We start from the raw sequence: 21,444 nt of genomic DNA on the forward strand, positions 1-21,444 counted from the left end.
CTCCCATAGAGACACGTCTTCCGGCCTCCTCCTCCTCCTCTGCACTGTGCGGGTGAGGGACATGCAGAGTGTTGAACACACACCTTCCGGCCCCACCGTGTGCAGACGGAGCGCCCGTGCACGCAGTCCCCAAGGATCAGGAGGAGGCGTTGAGGAGATGCCGGGGCAGGGGCGCAAGCTGTCACTTGCTCCCTCAGGTAGAGCCTCCTGCGGCTGAGCTGCCCTGGCTGCACGCTGGTCCCCGCGGGCGTCCTGCATGGAGGCCAGCGGGTGTGACAGGACGGATCCACGCAACAGCTCTGTCTTAGGGAGAGCCGGGAAGAAGAGAGGCAGCCGCGGTAGAGACTAGAACAAAGTTGTTCCTTCCTTTTGCCCCTCCTCTCTCTGGTCTGCCTAACACTGACCTACGGTACCAGGTCAAGTGACCTTGCTGCTTGCTCCGGCAGGCCTGGCAGGACCATCTAGAAGCCGTGCCTGCCCTCTTGAACCTGCTGGCAGCGAGCCCTGCTAAAGATACACATCCCGTCCCCTCTCCGGAGAGTCGGAAATGCCCCTCCCCATCTCACCTTAGACTAAAGAGTTTTAAATCATGTCAACCGGATAATGCTTGCTTTACGTGAGAATTATTTCAGCAGAACGGATACAAATTTTCAGAACCGTCTTTTCATATCTATGTATTCTATATTAAAAGTGATAAAGTCATGTTTCTGGGGCGTATTCAAGTAGCTGACAAGTAATTATTTAATAATAGTACACTGAGCACATTGTAATTATTCTCGCCGTAGTCAGGTAATAGTATCCAACAGAAATTTCCTACCGACCTGCTGTATCCAAAGTTTTGTAAAAAGTTGTAGAAGTTGTTGATCTTTTTGATTTTATATTCAAAAAGTCTCTTTTTATAAATATTATTTATTATACAATGTATATACCTTTGAGTTAACTAAGATTATATATTATATAAATATATATATATTTGGAGAAAATATATTTCATCATGCAGTTTTTTTTCTGTTAAGTCATTAAAGAGAAGGTAAACAAACTTAAAATGGATACATTGTACAATGTGTGGAATTTCCAGGTTAATGCTCAGGAGGTCAAGAATATCCAAATCTGGATGTGGAGGCCTCAACTTACACCCTTACGTTAGTGGCCCAAAGTAAATCCGTTCCCTGTTCTCCGAGCAGGATCATCTCTGACGTCACGGACAGTGGGCCTCATCTCCTGTAGGGCTTTCTTACAGGCTTACTTTGTTCTAAGTCAGAATCTAACAATTCCCAGTGCTGGGAGTGAGTGGTTGGGGCAGTAGCTCCTTTTCCTAGACTCTAGCACTTCCACTGCACACATGAATGTCACAGACACTCAAAGATGTGGCTCAAGGCCAACAGACCACGGGGTTGGTTAATCCTTTCCTCACCCATGTTTTCAACTCCATTTATTGGGAAAATAGGATTTGCTCTATTGAAAATGAAAGCCGACTGGAAGTGGCTCACCCATCCCCTGCTAGCTAAGCTGTAGAAGGGATAGGTTGGTCAGGAAGAAGAAATGGTATGCCCTGGTGTCTGGGTGGCCTGGGACAGGTGTCCTTTGAAATTGGAGGTTGGGCAGAAAAGACTCAGCAGTGGCACGCTCTGGGAAGGGCATCCTCTCCTTGGACCGCTGCTTCAAAAGGACTCACCCGAAGCTCACAAGCAATGCCCTCTCGACAATGAGGAGCAATAACTCGGCTTTATGATGATACACAATCCTTTGGTCTTCAGATCTACCCATATAATGTCACCTTCAGTTTATGTAGCACAGCTAAAATGCTTTTTATTTCTCCTGATTTCCCTTTATTAGAAGCAAATCTTCTCTCACTGCATAGAAAAAATATATAAATAAAGCTGTCTGCCTTGTGCGCTGGCGATGGGGCTGTCTTGGGCTCCATTCAGACCTCCAACCTTAGATTAGGAATGGCTACTAGAAGTTCATGAACTTTACTGTGCCTCTCATGTGTTTCTATTTCGTTCCTGAAAAGGTTAAAACACAAAAATGGTGGTACCGGCTGTGCAAGGAATTATATGAGGAACGTAGACAGAAATCTCCATATCTATAGCCCTGCTCATCTTGTACTTCACTTTGACATAAAACTAATACTCATCTACCCTAGCATCCTGAGTACTTTTTTTTCAACCTATAAGATTGCCAAACATTTAAATGGTCCCTATTCATACTTAGCAAGGCCATTTGTAGTCCTATGATTAATTATATTCTATGATTAAAGAGAACACAGTTTATTGCAGTGCTTGAACATTCAGTTTCACCCAAAGTATAAAATACTAATAAACATCTAAAAACAAGAGGAAGCTAAAAAAAAAAAAAAAAAAGATCCAAAAGAAAGAAAAGAGACAATATAATGGGAAACTCTCTTTCAAAGCAGTATTTTATGAAAAAAAGCAGGGAAGAGAGTGCATGAGTTCAAGGCTGGGGAAGGAGGTACAAATAAATAAAGGCAAAGGAAAGGCAGAGAAAAGTAGGGGAAGAGATGACGGGGAAATGATTCTAGGTGGATCTAGTGACGGATCCAGTGATCTAGTGGTCCCTCCATGCCGGCCTTGGGTGTATGGATGGGCACATTAGCTGTGGCTGATCAACACACACTTGGAGTTAATGCCGCAAAATGATGGTAGCTACACTTAGCTTGACAGAGAACTCTTGAGGAAGCAGAGAATTACCCTACCATTAATCTTATACTCCCAAGAGAGTGTGACAAAGTCAGTTGTGTGGAGACTGTATGCTAGGGAAATTTCAAATATGAGTCCTCCTTGCACATCCTGTCTTCATGGTTTAGGATTCTTGCCCATCACAGGCGCTCTGTAGAGCATCATAATGCCCTGGTGTCTGCAAAGCACACGCCCTCTGTGGGCTCGGCTCCAGGGCTCAGTCTCAGCACTGCTTGCCAGTGGAGAAGAAACTTTAGATCATTTTGCAATAACTTCTGAAATGTACATGCTTTTTTGAACTTTTATCCACGCCGTCCCAGTGTCTTCTTTGAAGAGGCTTATGAATCAAGCGGCCAGGTGAGGAACAGGAAATCTTGCTTTTACCTTCTGTGCTTGGCTGGCTTGGTTGTTTATCGCTGACTCAGTGCTTCAAGTCTATTTACCAGGATTTGATTATTACACACGAATCTACTCCATAACTTGCTAAAACTTAAAAAAGAGGCTGTTCACTGTAGTTTTTAGCACATGAAAAGACAGCCTTAAAGCAACCGTCTCAGATTTTAGCCACCATTATAGTTTTTGTCATATATATATATATATATATATATATATATATATATATATATATATATACACAAAGATTCTATTTGTTAGAGAAAGAGAGAGCAGGAGCAGGGGGAGAAGGAGAGGGAGAACCAGGCTTCCTGCTAAGCAGGGAGCCTGACGTGGACCTCAATCCCAGGACCCTGTGATCATGACCCCGAGCCAAAGGCAGACACTCAACTGACTGAGCCACCCAGGCACCCCTCTGTTATATATTTTTAAAGGTATTTCAGTGAGGATGTACAAATACAGAAAGGATGAGATAATTTCCTTTTTTGAGGTTTTAATTACGGCTTCTGACAAAAACTAGACTGTTCATAGTGCATCTATATATGAAGAAATCTAAGGCAGCAGCTGGCTGGAGTCTCCTTTGCTTTGTCACTAGGCCTGTGATGTCATACGCTCTCTCGCTCTCTGTACAGCACGGCTTTGAAGAGCACTGGAATAGCTTCAAGACTCCAGCTTCCCAAGGCTTTAGGGTCCCCCTAGGAGATGTGGACAATTCCTGGGGAGCTGACCTTTTCACACTGAGTCTTGATTCTCTGAGCTGCCTTTCGTCCTACCTGATCCAACTCTAAGGATCGAGCTTTTAGGCTAAGATCTGACAACTCAGAAAAATGCAAAAAGGATTCCAAAATAAAACATGTGAAGAAATGCCACTGAGAGTGTCTGAATCCTTTGGTTTGTACATTTCAAAGGAATAATTCTAACTGAGAAACAATTTTCCTTTCTGGATTATTACTAACCCATTTATGGCTTTGGTAGACTTCAGTTTAATAAGGTGGAAATAAGGAAAATAAGTTATGAAGGTTCTTATTGTGCATTAACTCTTGAAAATACATTATTGATGTTTTTTTCTTTTCAAAGGATTATACTTACTATATAATGAAAACCAGATTCTTAAATAAAAATCCTCCATCTCCTCAGGCTAGTTAAAACAAAGAGAGGCTTTTCTGAGCCCTCTCTTCTTCACACATTCCTATCAGTTATGTGTGTTGTTTTGTAAAAAACACTGGTCCACAGAATATTTTCAAGTGTAGATACTCTTTATTGCATTCCTTCATTTGCATGAAACAATATATTTATATTTTCCAATATAGTTTTGGACAAAACACAAAGACATGAACCTCATTTAATGAGAGCCATAAGTTAATACAGTGTGTGTTGCTTTCTGGGAGGAGAAAAGAGGCAAGTTGCACAGTAGGTCAGGGAACCGGGGGTACTGGCCATCAGGGATCACAGAATTACACAATACAAAAAAAAAATCAACTTTTTAAAAAGCCACAAAATAAGCTAGGGATGAAAGCCCAAAACGAAGTAGAGATGACATGGAAGTCAACCAAAAATATACAGATGGCAGGATCTGGAGATAATCTGCCGTCTACCATATAGGACAAATGACAGAGCTACACCCAAGTGCCACTGTGGCCACAAGCCTCACGAATGACGTGAAGCACCATCAGGTGGTTGCTGACTGCCCGTCCCTGCACCTGAAGCTGGAGTCAGGAGAGAGTGGTGTGCTCCGTAAGTCTCATCACAGATATGATGACCTGATTCGTTCTTCCTGACTCAGATAGAAAACAAACACCACTGGTTCTCCTTCCCTTTGGAAGAAACGTGTAGAGGGGAAAGGAAGTGCGTTAAATGTACTGGAATGGATGTTAAAAGACTCAGGGTGAGGGTCAGAAAGCTGTTTCTTCTGGAGAATAGTGTTTTATTTTGGTGCTAGATAGCACAGAGGGTTTGAAATAAAGGAAGAATAAATTCTAAGTCATTAAGCTGAGGAAGAAGGAAAATGGTGAAACTAATAATAAGCCTTTATTATAAAGTTGTTTCCCATTTAGAATTAGACACTAAGTGCTGAGAGGTTTATAAATGACTTTACTTAATGACTTCTTTCTGTTTAGGGGTGTATGCTTTCTCCATATAGGTCTTTCCCAAATCATAAGCAACAGCCAACACAGTAATGATCAGACTTCCTATTAAGAAAGACCTCCTGATTGCAACTTGGAAACCTCTCTGAAAATGAGAACAGTGTCTTGGAAATTCAGAGTCCTGTTTCTTCAGGCAAAGATAACAACCAGTTTTTTGGGAGAACCTATAACAAAATACCCAAGCACATTTAGTGTTCACACAGGCGAGTTGTAAGACGAATCCATACCTCTAGTCACTGTTCCATTTATATCTAGAAAGTGTTCTAACAGGCCGAATACTGTCTTGCAATATCATTACAATTTATTTGTAGTTTTTGGGTGGTGATGGTGGTAGGGAGCTTAAAATGTGTAGTGTTCACTAGTGTAGCATATCTCCCACACTTAAAGACTGAGAAAGAAGGAATTAGATTGCACAGAGAGGTAAGCATAGCATTCTAGAGCAAATTTGTACCTTCCACAAAACAGCAGAATATCTGAGTAAGCACAAGGAAGGGAGTTTTATTGCACTAATCATGCAGAGTGAGCACATGTTGAAGGTAAGGAACATTTCACTTTGTCCAGGATCTTGAGTAAGCTGAGTGAAGATCCCAGGCCATCTTCACCTTGGTCACTTCCCTTGGTCACTGTGTGTGTGCAAAGAGTCCATTTTCAAAGTCCAGGGGGCTACTGAAAAAGAAATATCCAAAACAAGAAAACAAATGAGGGTCAACAAAAAACCATTTATCACAAAATCACTAAAAGCTTCTTAATGGTTTTTCTACATTTACTATGCATTTGCTATTAGATAAGCATTTCACAAAAAGAAAATGATCATAGCCCCATGCATTTAAAAGCAGGTTCCAATAAATATGTACCATCGAGTTTTTTCCTGCATTGTGACAAGGAAGTTTTGCGAAGCAGGACAAGGAGAGCAAACCAACAGTACAACCAGTTTCCTTGCTTGGTCTCTCAGACCTACAACACAGTGAAGAATGCTAATAAATGGAAACAAAGTTGTCCAAGAAAGGTTGAGAATTCAAATGTATATGTACTGCATAGCAAGGCTTAGAATAGGTGCTGGGATTTAACAGAGTAGTAAGTCTGGTTGACAGTCTTAAGTGTTGTGTGTACTTACGCTCCTTCTTCTCTTAAGAGGGCCAAGAATTTTCTTACACGGTATTCAGGATCCATCTAAATACATCAGAAGAAATAAAGAAGACGGGTTAATGGCACCTTCTAATAACTATCTACTTCATGCCAAGGAAATGCTCGGTTTCATACTTCCTCCACCAGTACTTTGCTGAGTCATAGAAATATGTCACCTGCTCCCTGACCAGTATTCTGATACACAGTGAAGCAGATTACATCATTCAAGAGGAGTGAACAGGATTTCCCAGCACAGAGAATCACTGTGCATGAGGTTCCAAAGGACCCAGCTGGCATTCCCAGGCACCTCAGCTGAGTGCCCTCCTTAGCTAGTGCTGTGTGAGGAGGCAGTATGTCTGAAAGGATACATGTGAGACCAGACAGTGGCTGTTCATGTGGGTTCAAGGGACATCCAAGTCATAGGACTCATCTGGTGTATAAAAGTGAGACCAACTTAAACCAATTGAGGTTAATTAAATGACTTTTAGTAGCTTATTAACTCTTCATGACTTTAGTAGCTTATTAACTCTTCATGACTGACACGTTAGCTTTTCTTAGCCTTAGTCTCCCATGCATAGTTTCTTTGCAATTAATGAAAAAAAAAAAACACAACAACAACAAAAACGGTGTTAAAAGTAAAAAAAAAAAAAAAAAGAGTGGGGCTGAATCCCCTAACATGGCCCCTAGATAAGCTGGGTTTCCCATGACAGAAAAGCATCATGTTAGTGGAGCCTGGCTGGCTCAGTCCATGGAGCATGTGACTCTTGATCTTGGGGTTATGGGTTTGAGCCCCATGTTGGGTGTAGAGGTTACTTAAAAATAGAATCATTAAAAAAAAAGGCATCACAAGTCTAGGAGAAGATGGGGAATTTTGGTTCAGGGGCCAAGTTTAGGATATTACTAATTTTCTCTTTATTTTCCTTTTATATTCATATGTATACTAATTTGTTAAATTATATTTTGTTCTTATTGGTATACCAAAGATTTAAAGTTATCTAAAAAATGATCATTAAAAACATCTTTAATTCTTTAAGATGAATTTTTATTGTCAGAAACATACCTAACTTTTAAAAAATGTTCCAGGGCAGGAGTCTGTTTCCCAAGAGGGAACTCCTTGCCCTCCAGGAATAGCTTTCAAATGTCGGTGCAGCTGTGGGTAAATGTGCAATTGGATTCCCCCTCAACCACGGTGTTTTTTTTTGTTTTGTTTTTTTTTTTAAGATTTCTTCTCTTCTATCCCAGAAAAACATTGAACAGAAGTTTCAAATGTATCAAAGTTAAGAGGTCAGACTACAAAGGACCAAGAAAAAGTGTGAATAGCTAACAAAAGAAACATTTTCCCTCTTTGGGAATAGAATTACATATGAATCAATTGTCAAGTTCCTTAAAAAAAATGGAACTAGCTGGAACTCAGTTGTAGTCAGTACTTGCAAGTCTTTGCCCATTAAATATATTTAATATGTGTGAGCAACGACTTACTGACTTGCCTGTAGCTATGGAATTAAAAGTCAAGAGAAAGGGAGGAAAAAAGTAATCTAGATAAATGACTTTATTCCCTCAGGTGACATCCAGTCAGAGCAGATCCCCGGCACTGTGCAAGTTTTAACAGAATCGTGTAGAGTGAACAGAGAGGCAACATGACTTATATTCTGCTAAACTACATGCCTCTCCACTTAGGCGCAGTCTCTCTCAGGCAGATCTAAAGAAAATTCACTCAGCTGCACGAAATCCATTTGACAAGAAGGGGTTCAAACTCAGAGGCCTATGAAGTGTCAGTCGCTGAAGATTAGGCCCGAGTGCGTACCCTACTCTTACTTTCTACCCCACATGCACGAATGGCATGAGGTTCATCACTGACCTGCATGCTTCAAAGGAGGGAGTGGTAGGGACTGGGGTGAAAAGCCCAGAGTTTCTTCTGTGCAACTATTAAAAAAAAATTATGCTGAAACCAAAAAAATGAAGAGTAGAGCTGACGATCTTGACAGATTTATCTTTTCCCAAGGAAAGAGTTAATGCATCTGTATATGCACCTTTACCAAGGATAATCCTAAGCAAAGTAATTAGTCTGTGACTTCAATTTACCATTCATCATGGAAAATATATAAATTTCAGTCTGACTAAAAGTTCAATACATTCAACTTTAGGTTTCTGAAAGCCACAATTTTGTTTTAAAATGAATGTACCAGCAAAGATTAAAAAGCATTCACTTTGTGTTCTCAATTTGTTACTGGTTCAAGAGCCTATTTCAGATGTAACCATGGAAGTCAAACTTCACCTCTGCCACCCCCTGCTCACAGGGCCCAGATGGAGGACTGAACAGAGACACATAATGCCACGGCAGGCCAGTCTGCCCACCAATGACCCGGGATGGGCCCATCTGACTACAGTTCACTGAGCACCCTACTGTTGTCCAGCTCTTTTCCTGGGACTGTGGATTCAAACAGTGACAGTCAAGGTCCCCGAACTCATAGAACTTGGTAGGAATATGTTTATTAACTAACCAGTCAGATAAGGGTAGAAAGACATAAGATGGACATGTGGAAGGGTGGAGTTCTCAAAAGAGGAAAGGTAAGTTGCCAGGAGACATGAGAAAGTCCCAAAGAACTTTCATCTATCTTTGCCTAGGTACTAGCCTAGGGCTCAGTCTTCTATGTGATCCTGGATGCTTTCTCCCTATAGTAGTTTGCATGAAATTTCTAGGAGCCAGCCAGGGGAAAATATAGAGAGCATAAGACTACCCTGTACAATTCAATTAACTTGTCCCTTAAAGCGGTCTCCCAGGCCCCTCTTGGTGTAATGCACAGTAGCTTCTGGACCACTGATGAACAACGCCATCTTCCTTCCATCAATAATTGGCTATGTTGTGATCTTGGATAGCCCACTGACAATCTGTGGGACACTCAGTACCCTCATCTCTAAAATGGGTGAGGGGACGACAGCAGAGCAATTGTTTCTTTGAAAGCCTTTTCTGGTTCTAAGATCTAATGACTCCTTAAATTAAAATTGAAAGTAACTTTACAATCTTTTCTTCTATTTCTGAATTTCAGGAAGTGAAAAGGATAAGTACCAATAAGTTATTGTTTGGTCTCAGAAGCAGGCTACTAATAGCAACTTGAGTTAAGAAATAAGAGAACTGTAACAAACAAATTACAACTTTAGCAAAGGAGGGGCGCCTGGCTGGCCCAGTCCGTGGAGCATGCAACTCTTGATCTAGGGGCTGTGGTTTCGAGCCCCACGTTGTGTGTAGAGATTACTTAAAATAAAATCTTTAAAACAAAACAAAACCTTAGCAAAGCAAATATAAAACTTCTTGGTACATCATGAAGCTCTGGTGTCTGAATCATTGGAGAAGGCAGCATCTTACCTGTAGCGACATCTCAATTAGCATTAGTAACTTCTTAATTCCTATCCAGACCTTCTTTCCTTTGACTTGCTGTGAAATTGTGGTACGTTCCTTATCTTTGAAGTTGCCCAAAAGCTACAAAAACAATAAAAATAACAAAAGCATTTTTATAGTAAGTGCATCAACATTAGTTAATGCTCACATTTATCCTTAAATGAACAATATTAAAGGGGTGCCTGCGTGGCTCAGTTGGTTAAGCATCTGCCTTCAGCTCAGATCATGACCTTGGGGTCCTGGGTTGAGCCCTGTGTGGGGCTCCCTGCTCAGCAGGGAGTCTGCTTCTCCCTCTACCTCTGATCCTCCTCTCTGCTTGTGTTCTCTCTTTCTCTCAAATAAATAGATTTTATTTATTTATAAATAAATATAATAAATATTAATAAATAAATAATAAATAAATAAATAAATAAATCTAAAAAAACGAAAAAAGAAAAAAAAAAAAAAAGAACAGTAGTAAGAACTACCTGACTGGTTCAGGTTGACAGGATTTTCTCTTATTTTAAAATCCAACCTGACTTTCCTAAACCCATTAGGTACAATTATGAAAATGAAAATTGGTATCCTAAATCCTGTTTTCTAAGAGACCTTTATTATAATTTAGAGATATGATTGCTAGGGGTGGAGGGAAAAAAAGCTTCAATCCATAATAAATATCAGTTAAAAATTTTAACATGTGTCAAAACAGAGACTAAATTTAACTGTTACCCAACCCTGGCACAAGAGCTGCTCATGTAGGTAACCTGGAGACATTTATCATATGGATAAGAGCTGCTCACATAGGTAACCTGGAGACATTTATCATATGGATAATTTCTATTTTGTTGGGCGTAAGCCCGAACTGCATAGATCTTGAGAATTTAAAGAAGCTTTTACCACTGCTGAACAGATCACTACCTAACATTTTTTCCCTCAAATCTCAACAAGTGATTGTGTACACTGATTTTAATCAAAAGTATAGTGAAGGTTATAGTTTTTAAAAATGTAAACTTTGTCATCTTCAAAAAATTTAAGAAAACATTTCTATATTATGAACTTGTTGATAAAGCAGTTCCTTTTACTTCTGTAGCTTTTCTAAAGTCTCTAAGGTTTTAACCACTGTTCCAATTTATTAAATGCAAGTAAATGAGCAGAAAGGTATTTCGAATGACCGAATTTTCTACATATTGATTACTCTTCCTCTGCCACCCACTGCTCCCCTTCACCCATTCCAGGTTTCTGGCCCATGTAATCTTTATGTATCACTCATGGTGGACACAGAATAATTCATTGCTGGCAGGCTGGGTGCTGCCTACACCAAGGAAGGGGAGGTTCATTTACTTTCACTGACGTCATCTCTTCATCGAATTCCTGAAACAACTGAAGGTATATCCCAGTTGCCCTATTCTAGGTTAGACAGAAAGTCAGGCACCAGATGCAATGTCCACGACATCCCCTCAGCATTATCTGCAGCCCCAATTCCTTTCTCATAGACAGTTTGCAATCCACTGACTCATTTTTACCTCCAGAGCCTCCAACAGCTGCTCTCCTGTGGCAATGTTGGGCACATGGATGGTGGTGCTGAAGGCGTTCAGCATCTCCATCTCCTGAAGGACATCTTTGCGGCTAGTTGTCCCAATGATAAGAAGCTTTCGGCCCTGATCATAGGGAGAAAATGTGTTAAAATGCAGGATAAGACTGGTTAGGAAACTTGGAGTAAGCCTGAACAAAATCATTTAATTGCAGAAATGCAAATGGTTAGGCAAAAGAAAATAAATTCATAGTTTTCCTCATGAAAATCAAAAGAAAAGTATCAAGAGCATGATTAAGAGGGATGCCTGGGTGGCTCAGCAGTTGAGCGTCTGCCTTTGGCTCAGGGCACCATCTCAGGTCCTGGAATCTAGTCTCGCATCGGGCTCCCACAGGGAGCCTGCTTCTCCCTCTGCCTGTGTCTCTGCCTCTCTCTGTGTGTCTCTCATAAATAAATAAATAAAATCTTAAAAAAAAAAAAAGAACATGATTAAAAAAGGCAAAAATTCCTTCTTGTCATTCACATCAATAAAATAATGGATGAGTAAGTCAAGGAGACATATAAACCAAATAAAAAGATACTGAAGTATATGTTGTAATTCATTTTTCATGGCCAACATGGTATACAAATGGTGGGAATTGGAGGAAAGGAAATGAATGAACAGAAAGTCTGTATCACTCACTTACTAAAGATTTATAATGCTTTTCAGAAGGAGCAGGGTGAGGTGCCTGGGTGACAGAGTCAGTTAAGCACTGACTCTTGGTTTCAGCTAAGGTCGTGATCTCAGGGTCCTGGCACTGAACCCCACACTGAGCCCCACATCAGATTCCACACTCAGCATGGAGTCTGCTAGAGATTCTCTCTCCCTCTGCTCCTCCCGCTTGTACCCGTTCTCTCTCTAAAATAAGTAAATCTTTTTTTTTTTTTTTAAGGAATAGGATAACAATAATTGTTTACATTTCTGCAACATTTAGCTGTGAAAGGCATGGTGCCAAGTGCTTTACATAACTGTGTCACTTAATATTTTTAAATTTCATATTTAAAAACATTTAGTATATATTTAACTCAAAAATATATAAATTTAGTGTATATTTAACTCAAAAATATAGAAAAAAACGTTTAAAAACTAAAGCAGGCCTATGCCACCATTCCTGATTCCCTCTCTCCAAAGGCAATCATTTTAGATTCTTAGCTTTTCTCCTTGTATTTGCCTCCTTTTCTTTAAATCAAGGTTACACCACTATTTTTAGATTTTTTTGAAAGATTTTATCTATTTATTCATGAGAGTGACACAGAGAGAGAGAGAGGCAGAGACACAGGCCAACGGAGAAGCAGGCTCCATGCAGGGAGCCCAATGTGGGACTCAATTCCAGGACCCCAGGATCACACCCTGAGCCAAAAGCAGACTCTCAACCACTGAGCCACCCAGGCGTCTCTATTTTTAGATTTTTGTTTTCAGTTCTAAATATTATTTATTGACCACTTATTATGGAAGATGGGGATTTAATACTTGCCCTTTTTTGTCTTTCCAATGTGGTTATTTCATAGTCTTTGAATAAAAGCTATATTCAGTATTTATCATGATTATATAAATATGATTGACAGCTAAGCCATGTAGTATACCACTATATTTCCTTTCTTAGGAAATATTTTAAATTTACCAGAGTTAATAACTGCCATTTTCACCCAGGTATTTATTAAAAACACACACAACCATGAATATCTTTTCAATACATGCAAACATGTCGGGGAATTTTATTTATTTATTTTTAAAGATTTTATTTATTTATTCATAGAGACACAGAGAGAGAATGAGAGGCAGAGGGAGAAGCAAGCTCCATGCAGAGAGCCTGACACGGGACTCAATCCAGGGTCTCCAGGATCACGCTCTGGGCTGCAGGCAGCGCTAAACCGCTGCACCACCAGGGCTGCCCATGTCGGGGAATTTTAAAGTTTAAGACATCCCCCTCCTGGAGTCCTGTATTCTCAAAGCTCAATCTGAACAGACTGCTGGTGCACAGCTATAGTTCTAGAACTTTCTTCTCTCATGTTAGATCTCCTACATCCTGGTCTTCCGTTTACTTCATTTATTCCCTCTTTTCCATGGTGTACCATAACTTCTTGAGAGAGGGTGCACAGAAGGTAAAAACGTAAAGACTTTGAATGTCTGGAAATGCTTTTATTCCACCACTAATATTGTCCACTCTATATTTAATAGTTCAGTGAGGTACAGAGAATAAGACTAAAAATAATTTTCCCTCCAGAATTTTGAAGGCATTACTCTATTGTCTTTTAATTTTCAGTGTTGCTGGCTAGAAGACTAATGCTATCCTGATTTTGACTCTTTGCTTCTACTTTTTATTTTTAATTTTTAAAGGACCTTTTCCTTACCCTTAGTTCTGTAATTTTAAGATCACATACTTTGAGCTAAGTCTTTCTTTACTCATTCTGCTGGTGCTAGATGGGTCCTTTCTTTTCTTTTTTTTTTTTTAAGATTTTATTTATTTATTCATAAGAGACAGAGAGAGAGAGAGAGAGAGGAGAGAGACAGACAGAGAGACAGACACAGAGAGAGAGGCAGAGACACAGGCAGAGGGAGAAGCAGGCTCCATGCAGGGAGCCCAGTGTGGGACTCGATCCCGGGACTTCGGGATCACGCCCTGGGCCGAAGGCAGGCACTAAACCGCTGAGCCACCCAGGGAATCCTAGATGGGTCCTTTCTAAACTGAAAAATCTAGGGGTACCTGGGTGGCTCAGTTGGTTAAACGTCTGCTATTAGCTCAGGTCATGATCCCACAGTCCTGGGATCAGGCTCCCTACTCTGTGGACAGCCTGCTTCTCCCTCTCTTTCTGCCTGCTGCTCTGCCTGCTTGTGCTCTGTCAGATAAATAAATAAAATCTTTAAAAATAAATAAATCAACTGAAAACTCTAATGACTCAGTTTTACGAAGTATCTTGGATTATTTCTTTGATATTTCTTTTTCATTCATTTTCTGTGCTTTTCTTTTTTTTTTCTTTTTTTTTTTTTTTTTTTTTGGTTCCCCCCCAAGAACCTCCATGAGTTGCATACTGGTCTACTAAGACTGATCTTCTATTTTTCTTTTCTTTTTTTTTTTGCTCCTGGTTTTCATCTCTTTCAAACACATTACCAAATACTTTTTTGGGTTAGTATCAACATTATCTCCCAACCTTTATATTAAGTTTTTTCTATAATATATTTTCATTTCTAAGAGCTCTGTCTTGTTTCTTGAATACTTTTTCTTTTAAAACTACATCCTATTGTATTTAATGGATACGATACCTTATTTTAGATCTGTGTGAATATTACAGGTTTTATAATGTTTTCTTCTGTTCTCTGCTTTGTCCTATCTTCCTGGAGCTCCTTTTTTCCCATTTGTTCACTGGAGGTTTCCCTCAAGTATCTGGTGATTGCTGGATGACTATTCAGATTTAAGAGTTAAACTAATGACTGGAAGCTCAGAGTCTGAAGGCTTCACTACAAGATAATCAGATAAGACTTGGCTGATTATTGGGGGTCCTCCAAAGGTCAGATCTTCCAATCTCCTTCCTGAGGGCTATGAAGCCTAGTTTCCAGCATACTGGGAGTAGATGGGGGAAGGGGTCTGGGGATCCCATCATTCAATATGGAGACTCCCATTTACTTCTATTTGCAAATGACATCTCTTGAGATCAAGTCTCATTTCATGTTCATATAATCCTAAGAATTATGTACTCGTATCATCTCTACTTTACTGATAAAGCTATTGAATCCCACGTAATTTGTTGAAGGTCAAGTAACTAATATATGATGGATCCAGGGATGGAAGCCAGATCCAAAATCTAAAACTGGATACTGCTTTTCTTCATGAAGAAAAACACATTAAAAAATGTTTATTTGGAAAACGGAAGAAGAATGCATTTTAAACTATGTCACTATATTTATAGTACACACTCCACAGATAAGCCTTTAATACAATCATTAAACCTATCCATGGATCTTAGAAACTCGGGATGTTAAAATAAATGAGAAAATAAATTATGTGAAAATTAAAATAAATACAGGAAAAGATACTAAGGAATTGAAGATCAGATGCCAAAACAATTTTAGTTTGGGGTTTGTAAACATCATACCACTACTACCAATAAGGCATACCAATCATCATTCTCATTCTTAGTCACAGTTTTTGTCAATCTACGGTGCCAATAATGGAAAAAGCACCAATATAAACAAAGGCATATCAAAGAAGCAAAGTCAAGACCTTCTGGCACAATTAGTGATTGGCACACATATGATTATGCAAAGACTATGGGACAGAAGTATACCTGTGAAGTACACAGATCGAAGGATAATCATTATTATCATTCAAGAAATCAACGAGCTAAAAATCAAACACATTATCAACAGACCTTTATCAAGCTCCTAGATGAATGTGGAATAGACTCTCTCTCTCTCTCTCTCTCTCTAGAGAGAGAGAGAGAGAGAGATCTACAAAAGAGATAATGATGATACATTATGGACAGGTGGGAGGTGTTATGTATGCACAGGATGTTATGGTAGAGGGACGGTACATGTGGCAGAGAAACATCTGCTCTTTCTCTGGAACTGAGTTTTAAGGAATGAGTAGGTTGATTAGAAGATGAAGGGGAAAGATATTCCAAGCCAGAAGGAGCAGAAATATGTAGGTATGAAGGCAATGTAATAAAAACAAAAACTGGGGAACTGGGGTAATTACAAACACACACATTACAAACATATACATTTCTACTATCACAGAAGACTGGTGCCTTATTATTCAACATCAAATTCCATCTGTAAACTTAAGAGCATATCCCTGAAAGCTAACAGATGCTAATGGCCACATTGGCTGATACAATGAAAGGCAACTGTTCACTCTCCTTTTCCTTAATTTTTGAATGTTCTGTATACCCCATAATTCACACTCCCCCATCTTGTCTTTTCTCAAGGAGGGTGATGCACTGGCCCTAGAAGAATGGCACTGAGGAAGAAGCTTGTTACTCCAGAAAGCTGGAATTGCCATTTTCCTAGTGAAACTCTGTCTTACGTCAACAGTGACTATGCTCTTCTGAGTGTTGAAAGACTGGGAAGTGTAGAGCAACTTATAATGGAAACACTAATTTATGTTTTGCTTTACTTCTTGTTTAACAAGACTGGAAACACTGCAGAGAGGTCATGACCCAGGCAAGTTCAGGCCTCGACTTGTAAAGCATCATCTTTAAGAAAACACCAAAAATCATTACCAAATAATTAAATTGTGCTGGGTCATTTTGTCTATTAATTAGTGGTAATGTTCATGAGGAAGTTTTATCATGAAAAAAACAACTGAGTGTATTAATGTAATAAATCATATTGGAGAACATTTTGGATGAAAAGCTGCCAGCAGCATGTAATAGGAAAGCCAGCTTTAAAAATAAAAGTAGAGCTTAACCCAAGAGGGGAAATCCAACTCGTTAATGTGTGGCTACTAGTCTTAAGTCTACAGCACGGAAACATACCCCTTGATGGAAAGAAAAAAAGTAGAATGACAATTTATTTGAAGGAAAAAAAAAAAACAACAAACTGTTCCCAGTATACTCTTTATTGAGATTTGCTAGTTCCTGATACAATAAAGAAACAGGCCTAAATAAAATGACTATCTGCCAATCGGATTATGATAAACATTGTTCCAAGGTTAAATAAGTATTAGTTAACTAATTCTTGGTACCATAAGAAGCAACTCAGGTGAAAACATTACCATGAAAAAGGCAGGGCTCAGTCAGGTGTTGATCCTTCAAAAAAACACTTCTTTACATGATGAAGAATGAACAAAGTACTAAGCAGTATCTAAGCCTTTTGCCACACAAAGGACTAACCAGATAATCCACACTCTTTCATAGGTCCTGCCCATTGATTGGCCCCAATAAACTGATTTGTAACAAAAGTTGATGTGGAAGAAAGCTTTTTTTCTTAAATAAAAATGCCACCGATATAATACTGCAGTGAAATGGAAGGGCTGATTTTAACCTGTGAACAAAAGTAAAGTCAGTTATGCAGTAAAGAAAGGCCATTCTTTCCATATCATTCAATGCTGAGCAAGTGTAATACACCCTCAGTAAGAAGAATTAACTGTGAACAATTGGGAACCCTGAAATGGATTAAGAAGTGAGTTTAAAAGTGCAACTCAAACCTGCTGTGTGCCGGGGCCTTAAACTTTATTTTCTGTTAGAATCTGAAGTTTTTCTGAGAGTGAAAATTTTCAGAATGTTAAGAGTTTATAAACCCAGTAAGTAAAAGCCTAGTCCATCAGACCATTAACAAGCATTTATTCTTTTCAGGTATTTATGGAATTAGGAGATTTGGTTTGTGCTTTCAAAGTGATTATAATTTGGCTGGGAAGAGCAAATACAAATGCAGGGACCAGTACCAAGTAACACATGAGCCAACACAAACTAATAATGACTGAGGGGACAGAGCATAAGGGGACTGTTTCATTGGAGCAGGGTCATCAGGATGATTTCTGTAGTACTGCAGAGACACTGACAAAGATGAGGCCCTGGAGGAGAAGGGATGGGTCTCTAATGCTACTAAATCCTATGTGGGTGGTGGAGGCAGCTGAGCCAGAGCACTCAGGGCTGAAAACGTAGTCTTTTTAGAGAGAGGGGAGTGGGCAGCCACTGAAAGGAAGACTCAGAATGCTTAACTAAGGAAGGAGATTTGATATAAAAAGCAACAGGAAACTAAAGAAGGTTCTTGAGGAGGCAGAAGAGTGAGGACGAGAAAGAGGATCCTGGCGGTTCCAGGCAGGATGGTCTAGGGGTCTGTGGAAAGCTGTGGCACTAATGATGTGCGGGCTGAACACGTCAGCATGTCCAGGAAGGATGTACATCCTTCACCTCAATATCTCAATACACACACAACATCCTTTTTAAGCCAAGCCCAGGGCTGGCAGACAGCAAGGGAGGAGAGGCAAGTCCCCTGATGGACAGGTGGCTTGGTGCAGTAGCAAAAGGACCGGCTCTGTCATTCAGAGCTATGTGATTTGGGGTAGATTAAACTTCTGAGTACCCGTCTCCTCCTCAATCATAAAATTGGGATAAAAATCCTACATATATAGAGTGCTGGGGGGGAGGCGGCAAGGGGAATGGGGGAGAAGATTGGGAAAGTGGCATCTTTTGGAAGAGGCAAGAATGAGAGGAGGTATGAGGCTGAATGAATGGTCGTGAGGGGAACCTGAAAAAGCATCCTCTGTGTAGGATGTCAGGACTCCATAACAGTATGGTTAAATCAGGGTTAGGTTGGGTTGGCGAGTGTGGGATGCCTGCAAATCCTTCTCCTCCTAACAGAGGGCACTGACAGTAAATGATGCACAGAGAGCGAATTCTCCCAAGATTCACTCTGAGGGGAAAATGAGAGCTTGACTAGGGTTCCAACGAGGCCAAGACGAAGCCTGAACTAAAGATCAAACATCCCCTCCAGGAGTTGTGGCAGAGGGTGAGAGCGAGTGGCCGCAGCAAGAGGCTTCTGAGGGAGAGGTCAGTTCAAGGCAGGGCTGTGAAGAAGTGTTCCCAGTAAGCCATGCGTTAGTCCACCACTTACCCTAGCTTCATTCATGAAATGGGAAGAATTCCACATATTTTTACTTAGTTTGTATTATTTAACACAGACTTTTTAAAAAACATTCTACCTACCATAGTTTTTTTAAGATTTATTTATTTATTTATTCATTTATTCATTCATTCGAGAGAGAGAGAGAGAGGAGAGAGAGATTGAGGCAGAGGCAGAGACACACAGGCAGAGGGAGACGCAGGCTCCATGCAGGAGCCAGATATGGGACTTGATCCTGGCACTCCAGGATCGCGCCCTGGGCCAAAGGCAGGCGCCAAACCGCTGAGCCACCCAGGGATCCCCTCTACCATAGTTCTTGTATAACTTTATCACTGCACTTATTTGAATCACTGCACAAGTCTGAATCTTGTTCTTAGTCTGTCAACCCCCAAAGGGGTAGGAGCCATGTTTTATTCATATCTGTCCTTGTGGTTAACACAACATGTCTGGCACACAGAAGATACTCCTATGCTCCCTCCACCTCGATTGCTCTTCCCTTACACATCCACATGATTTCTCCCTGACATCAAGGCATTGCTTGAATGTCACCTCTTCACAGGGCCCCCACAACCCCCTGTGCTGTGCCATTTAAAACCACAGACTCCTCCTTCTTCAGTTCCCTTTATTCTGCTCTCTTCCTTATGGTATGGATCACCTTTCAACATAAATGCTTATTTATTATGTTTATTGCTGGTCTTCCTTCAGGAGGACAGGATTTTTGTCTGTTTGGGTCTACTGATATATCTGGAGCTAGTGTTGTGCCTTGTACATACTGGGAATTAATAAATTTGTGTTGAGTGAATGAATGGTGATCTCACTGTAGGCTTTGAGGGTGCAGATCACTCCTTCCTTGTTATATTCTCTCTTCTGGCCCTGGAAAAATGCATGTTATACCAAATGTTGAATAGGAAAACAACTATCTACTAGAGTCTATACCTTGGAGCCCCAAATGGGGAATGCTTTAACAAGTTTTCAAGAAAATAAGCTAGAATGAATGACATGTATGCTTCATTTACAACCTAAGTAGATACCATAAGGCTATCATCTTTCTTTTAGTTAATCAACAGATCAATGAATAGTTAAGCTATTGACTGGATAATACAGACTTCTCTAACAGGGAAAAGATGAGATTCATTAATGAAGCCATTAATTCAAGCTAGTGAAACAAGTATTATTAACCATCTCCTACAACTCTTGATTTCCCCAAAACAGGGAGAAGACTGATTACCATTAAACACAACCAGGAGTCAGGACAAAAAAAGGAGAGGTTGGGTCCTTTGGATATTCTGCATGCATTTCTGATTTCTCATGCTCAAATGTCTGCAACTTTTTTTTGTGGTTAAATGTTTAAGTTGAATACCAAAGGAAGGATGTTTCAAATAAATCATGCTACAACTAGGCAGACAACTACACTTAAACTCTCCATTAGATTTTACCCTGAAGCAAATTCTTAGTCTACTGTCTTTGTAACCATCCTCATGGTGCTGTTAGCAGGGCAAAGGACAATAAGGAGGGGAATTCATGATGCAGATTAGATATGAAACGAGAAACTTCACCTCAAATAATTTAAAATAATTACTATAGGCAAGAACAGACCACTTTATGGTATTACAGAATATTTTAGTATCCATTTGTGAAAAAGACACTGAATCATCAGATTTTACACTTGAGTAGCTCTTGAAGGTTACCTCATCTAAAGATTACCTAGTCCTCCCTGGTTATTTTGTAAATGACAAACCTGGGATGAGAGGTGAAGTGACCTGTCCATAGCTTTTATATCCAGGCAGGGAGCTGAAGCTAGAGTTCAGGCCTCTTAGATATTTCCATTATGCTTTGTGGTCCATTGTTCTCATCTCTGCAATTTTTAACTCATATCAGCAATGGCTGATCTCTTATTAATGAGTCAGGGAGACACATCACGTAGAAATTATGATCTCTGAGCTCTCAGGAGAAAAGTTTAAATTAAGAAAATAAAACTGTACTGACCATGCCACAGTATTCTTAGTGCCAAAAGGAATAATTTTATAGATACACTCTCTCATCTGAAACTGAGCTAAGAGAACCATGGATTCATTAGCAGATCCAAAATCCTCAGGTCTGTACCCACAATAAGTTTCCCTCTCTCTCTCGACTTTTAGTTTGATATGCCCCACAATGACCTCCGTGCTCCAATCAGGTCAATTTTCTTCTTTCTTCTCATTTAATTTCTACCTCTGTGACCTTTACCCATAGCCTTCTTCTTTATTAAAATGCTTTCCAGAGTTTGCCAGCAGTTTGCAATGATCTCTTGTGTCCAAGATATTTCAAAACCTCCCTTCTTTCTACATGCTGCCTTCACTTAACCTGACACAATTCCATGTCCTCCTGTAGGTCCCAACCTTTCAGAACTTGGATCAACAAGCCCTTACTTAACCGGACGCCAATTTGCTGAAACAATTTGATTGGCTTTTGGTGTGAACACAAAACAAGAAATAAGCAAAAAATCCTCTAACATACAGGACCAAACAATGTGATATTCAAAGTGACTTTAATCACTGCATGTGCCACTTTATCTTTACGCACAGTGGGCACAG

General features: G+C 39.9%; 1 protein-coding gene across 1 annotated transcript in view; it reads right to left on the reverse strand.

Moving 5' to 3' along the window:
• Positions 1-5,710: 5,710 nt before the first annotated feature.
• NSF (N-ethylmaleimide sensitive factor, vesicle fusing ATPase) overlaps positions 5,711-21,444 on the reverse strand; it is a 143,301-nt gene continuing 127,567 nt past the window's right edge. Inside the window, exons 18-21 of the mRNA XM_055323262.1 lie at positions 11,261-11,395; positions 9,726-9,839; positions 6,351-6,406; positions 5,711-5,902 (exon numbers count right to left, since the gene is read on the reverse strand). Of these exons, the coding sequence (XP_055179237.1) occupies positions 5,857-5,902; positions 6,351-6,406; positions 9,726-9,839; positions 11,261-11,395 (351 nt within the window). The 3' untranslated portion in view covers positions 5,711-5,856. The remainder of the gene's footprint in view (positions 5,903-6,350; positions 6,407-9,725; positions 9,840-11,260; positions 11,396-21,444) is intronic.

This window comes from Nyctereutes procyonoides, unplaced genomic scaffold, assembly GCF_905146905.1.
Source record: "Nyctereutes procyonoides isolate TBG_1078 unplaced genomic scaffold, NYPRO_anot_genome, whole genome shotgun sequence".
Classification (NCBI taxonomy): Eukaryota; Metazoa; Chordata; class Mammalia; order Carnivora; family Canidae; genus Nyctereutes; species Nyctereutes procyonoides.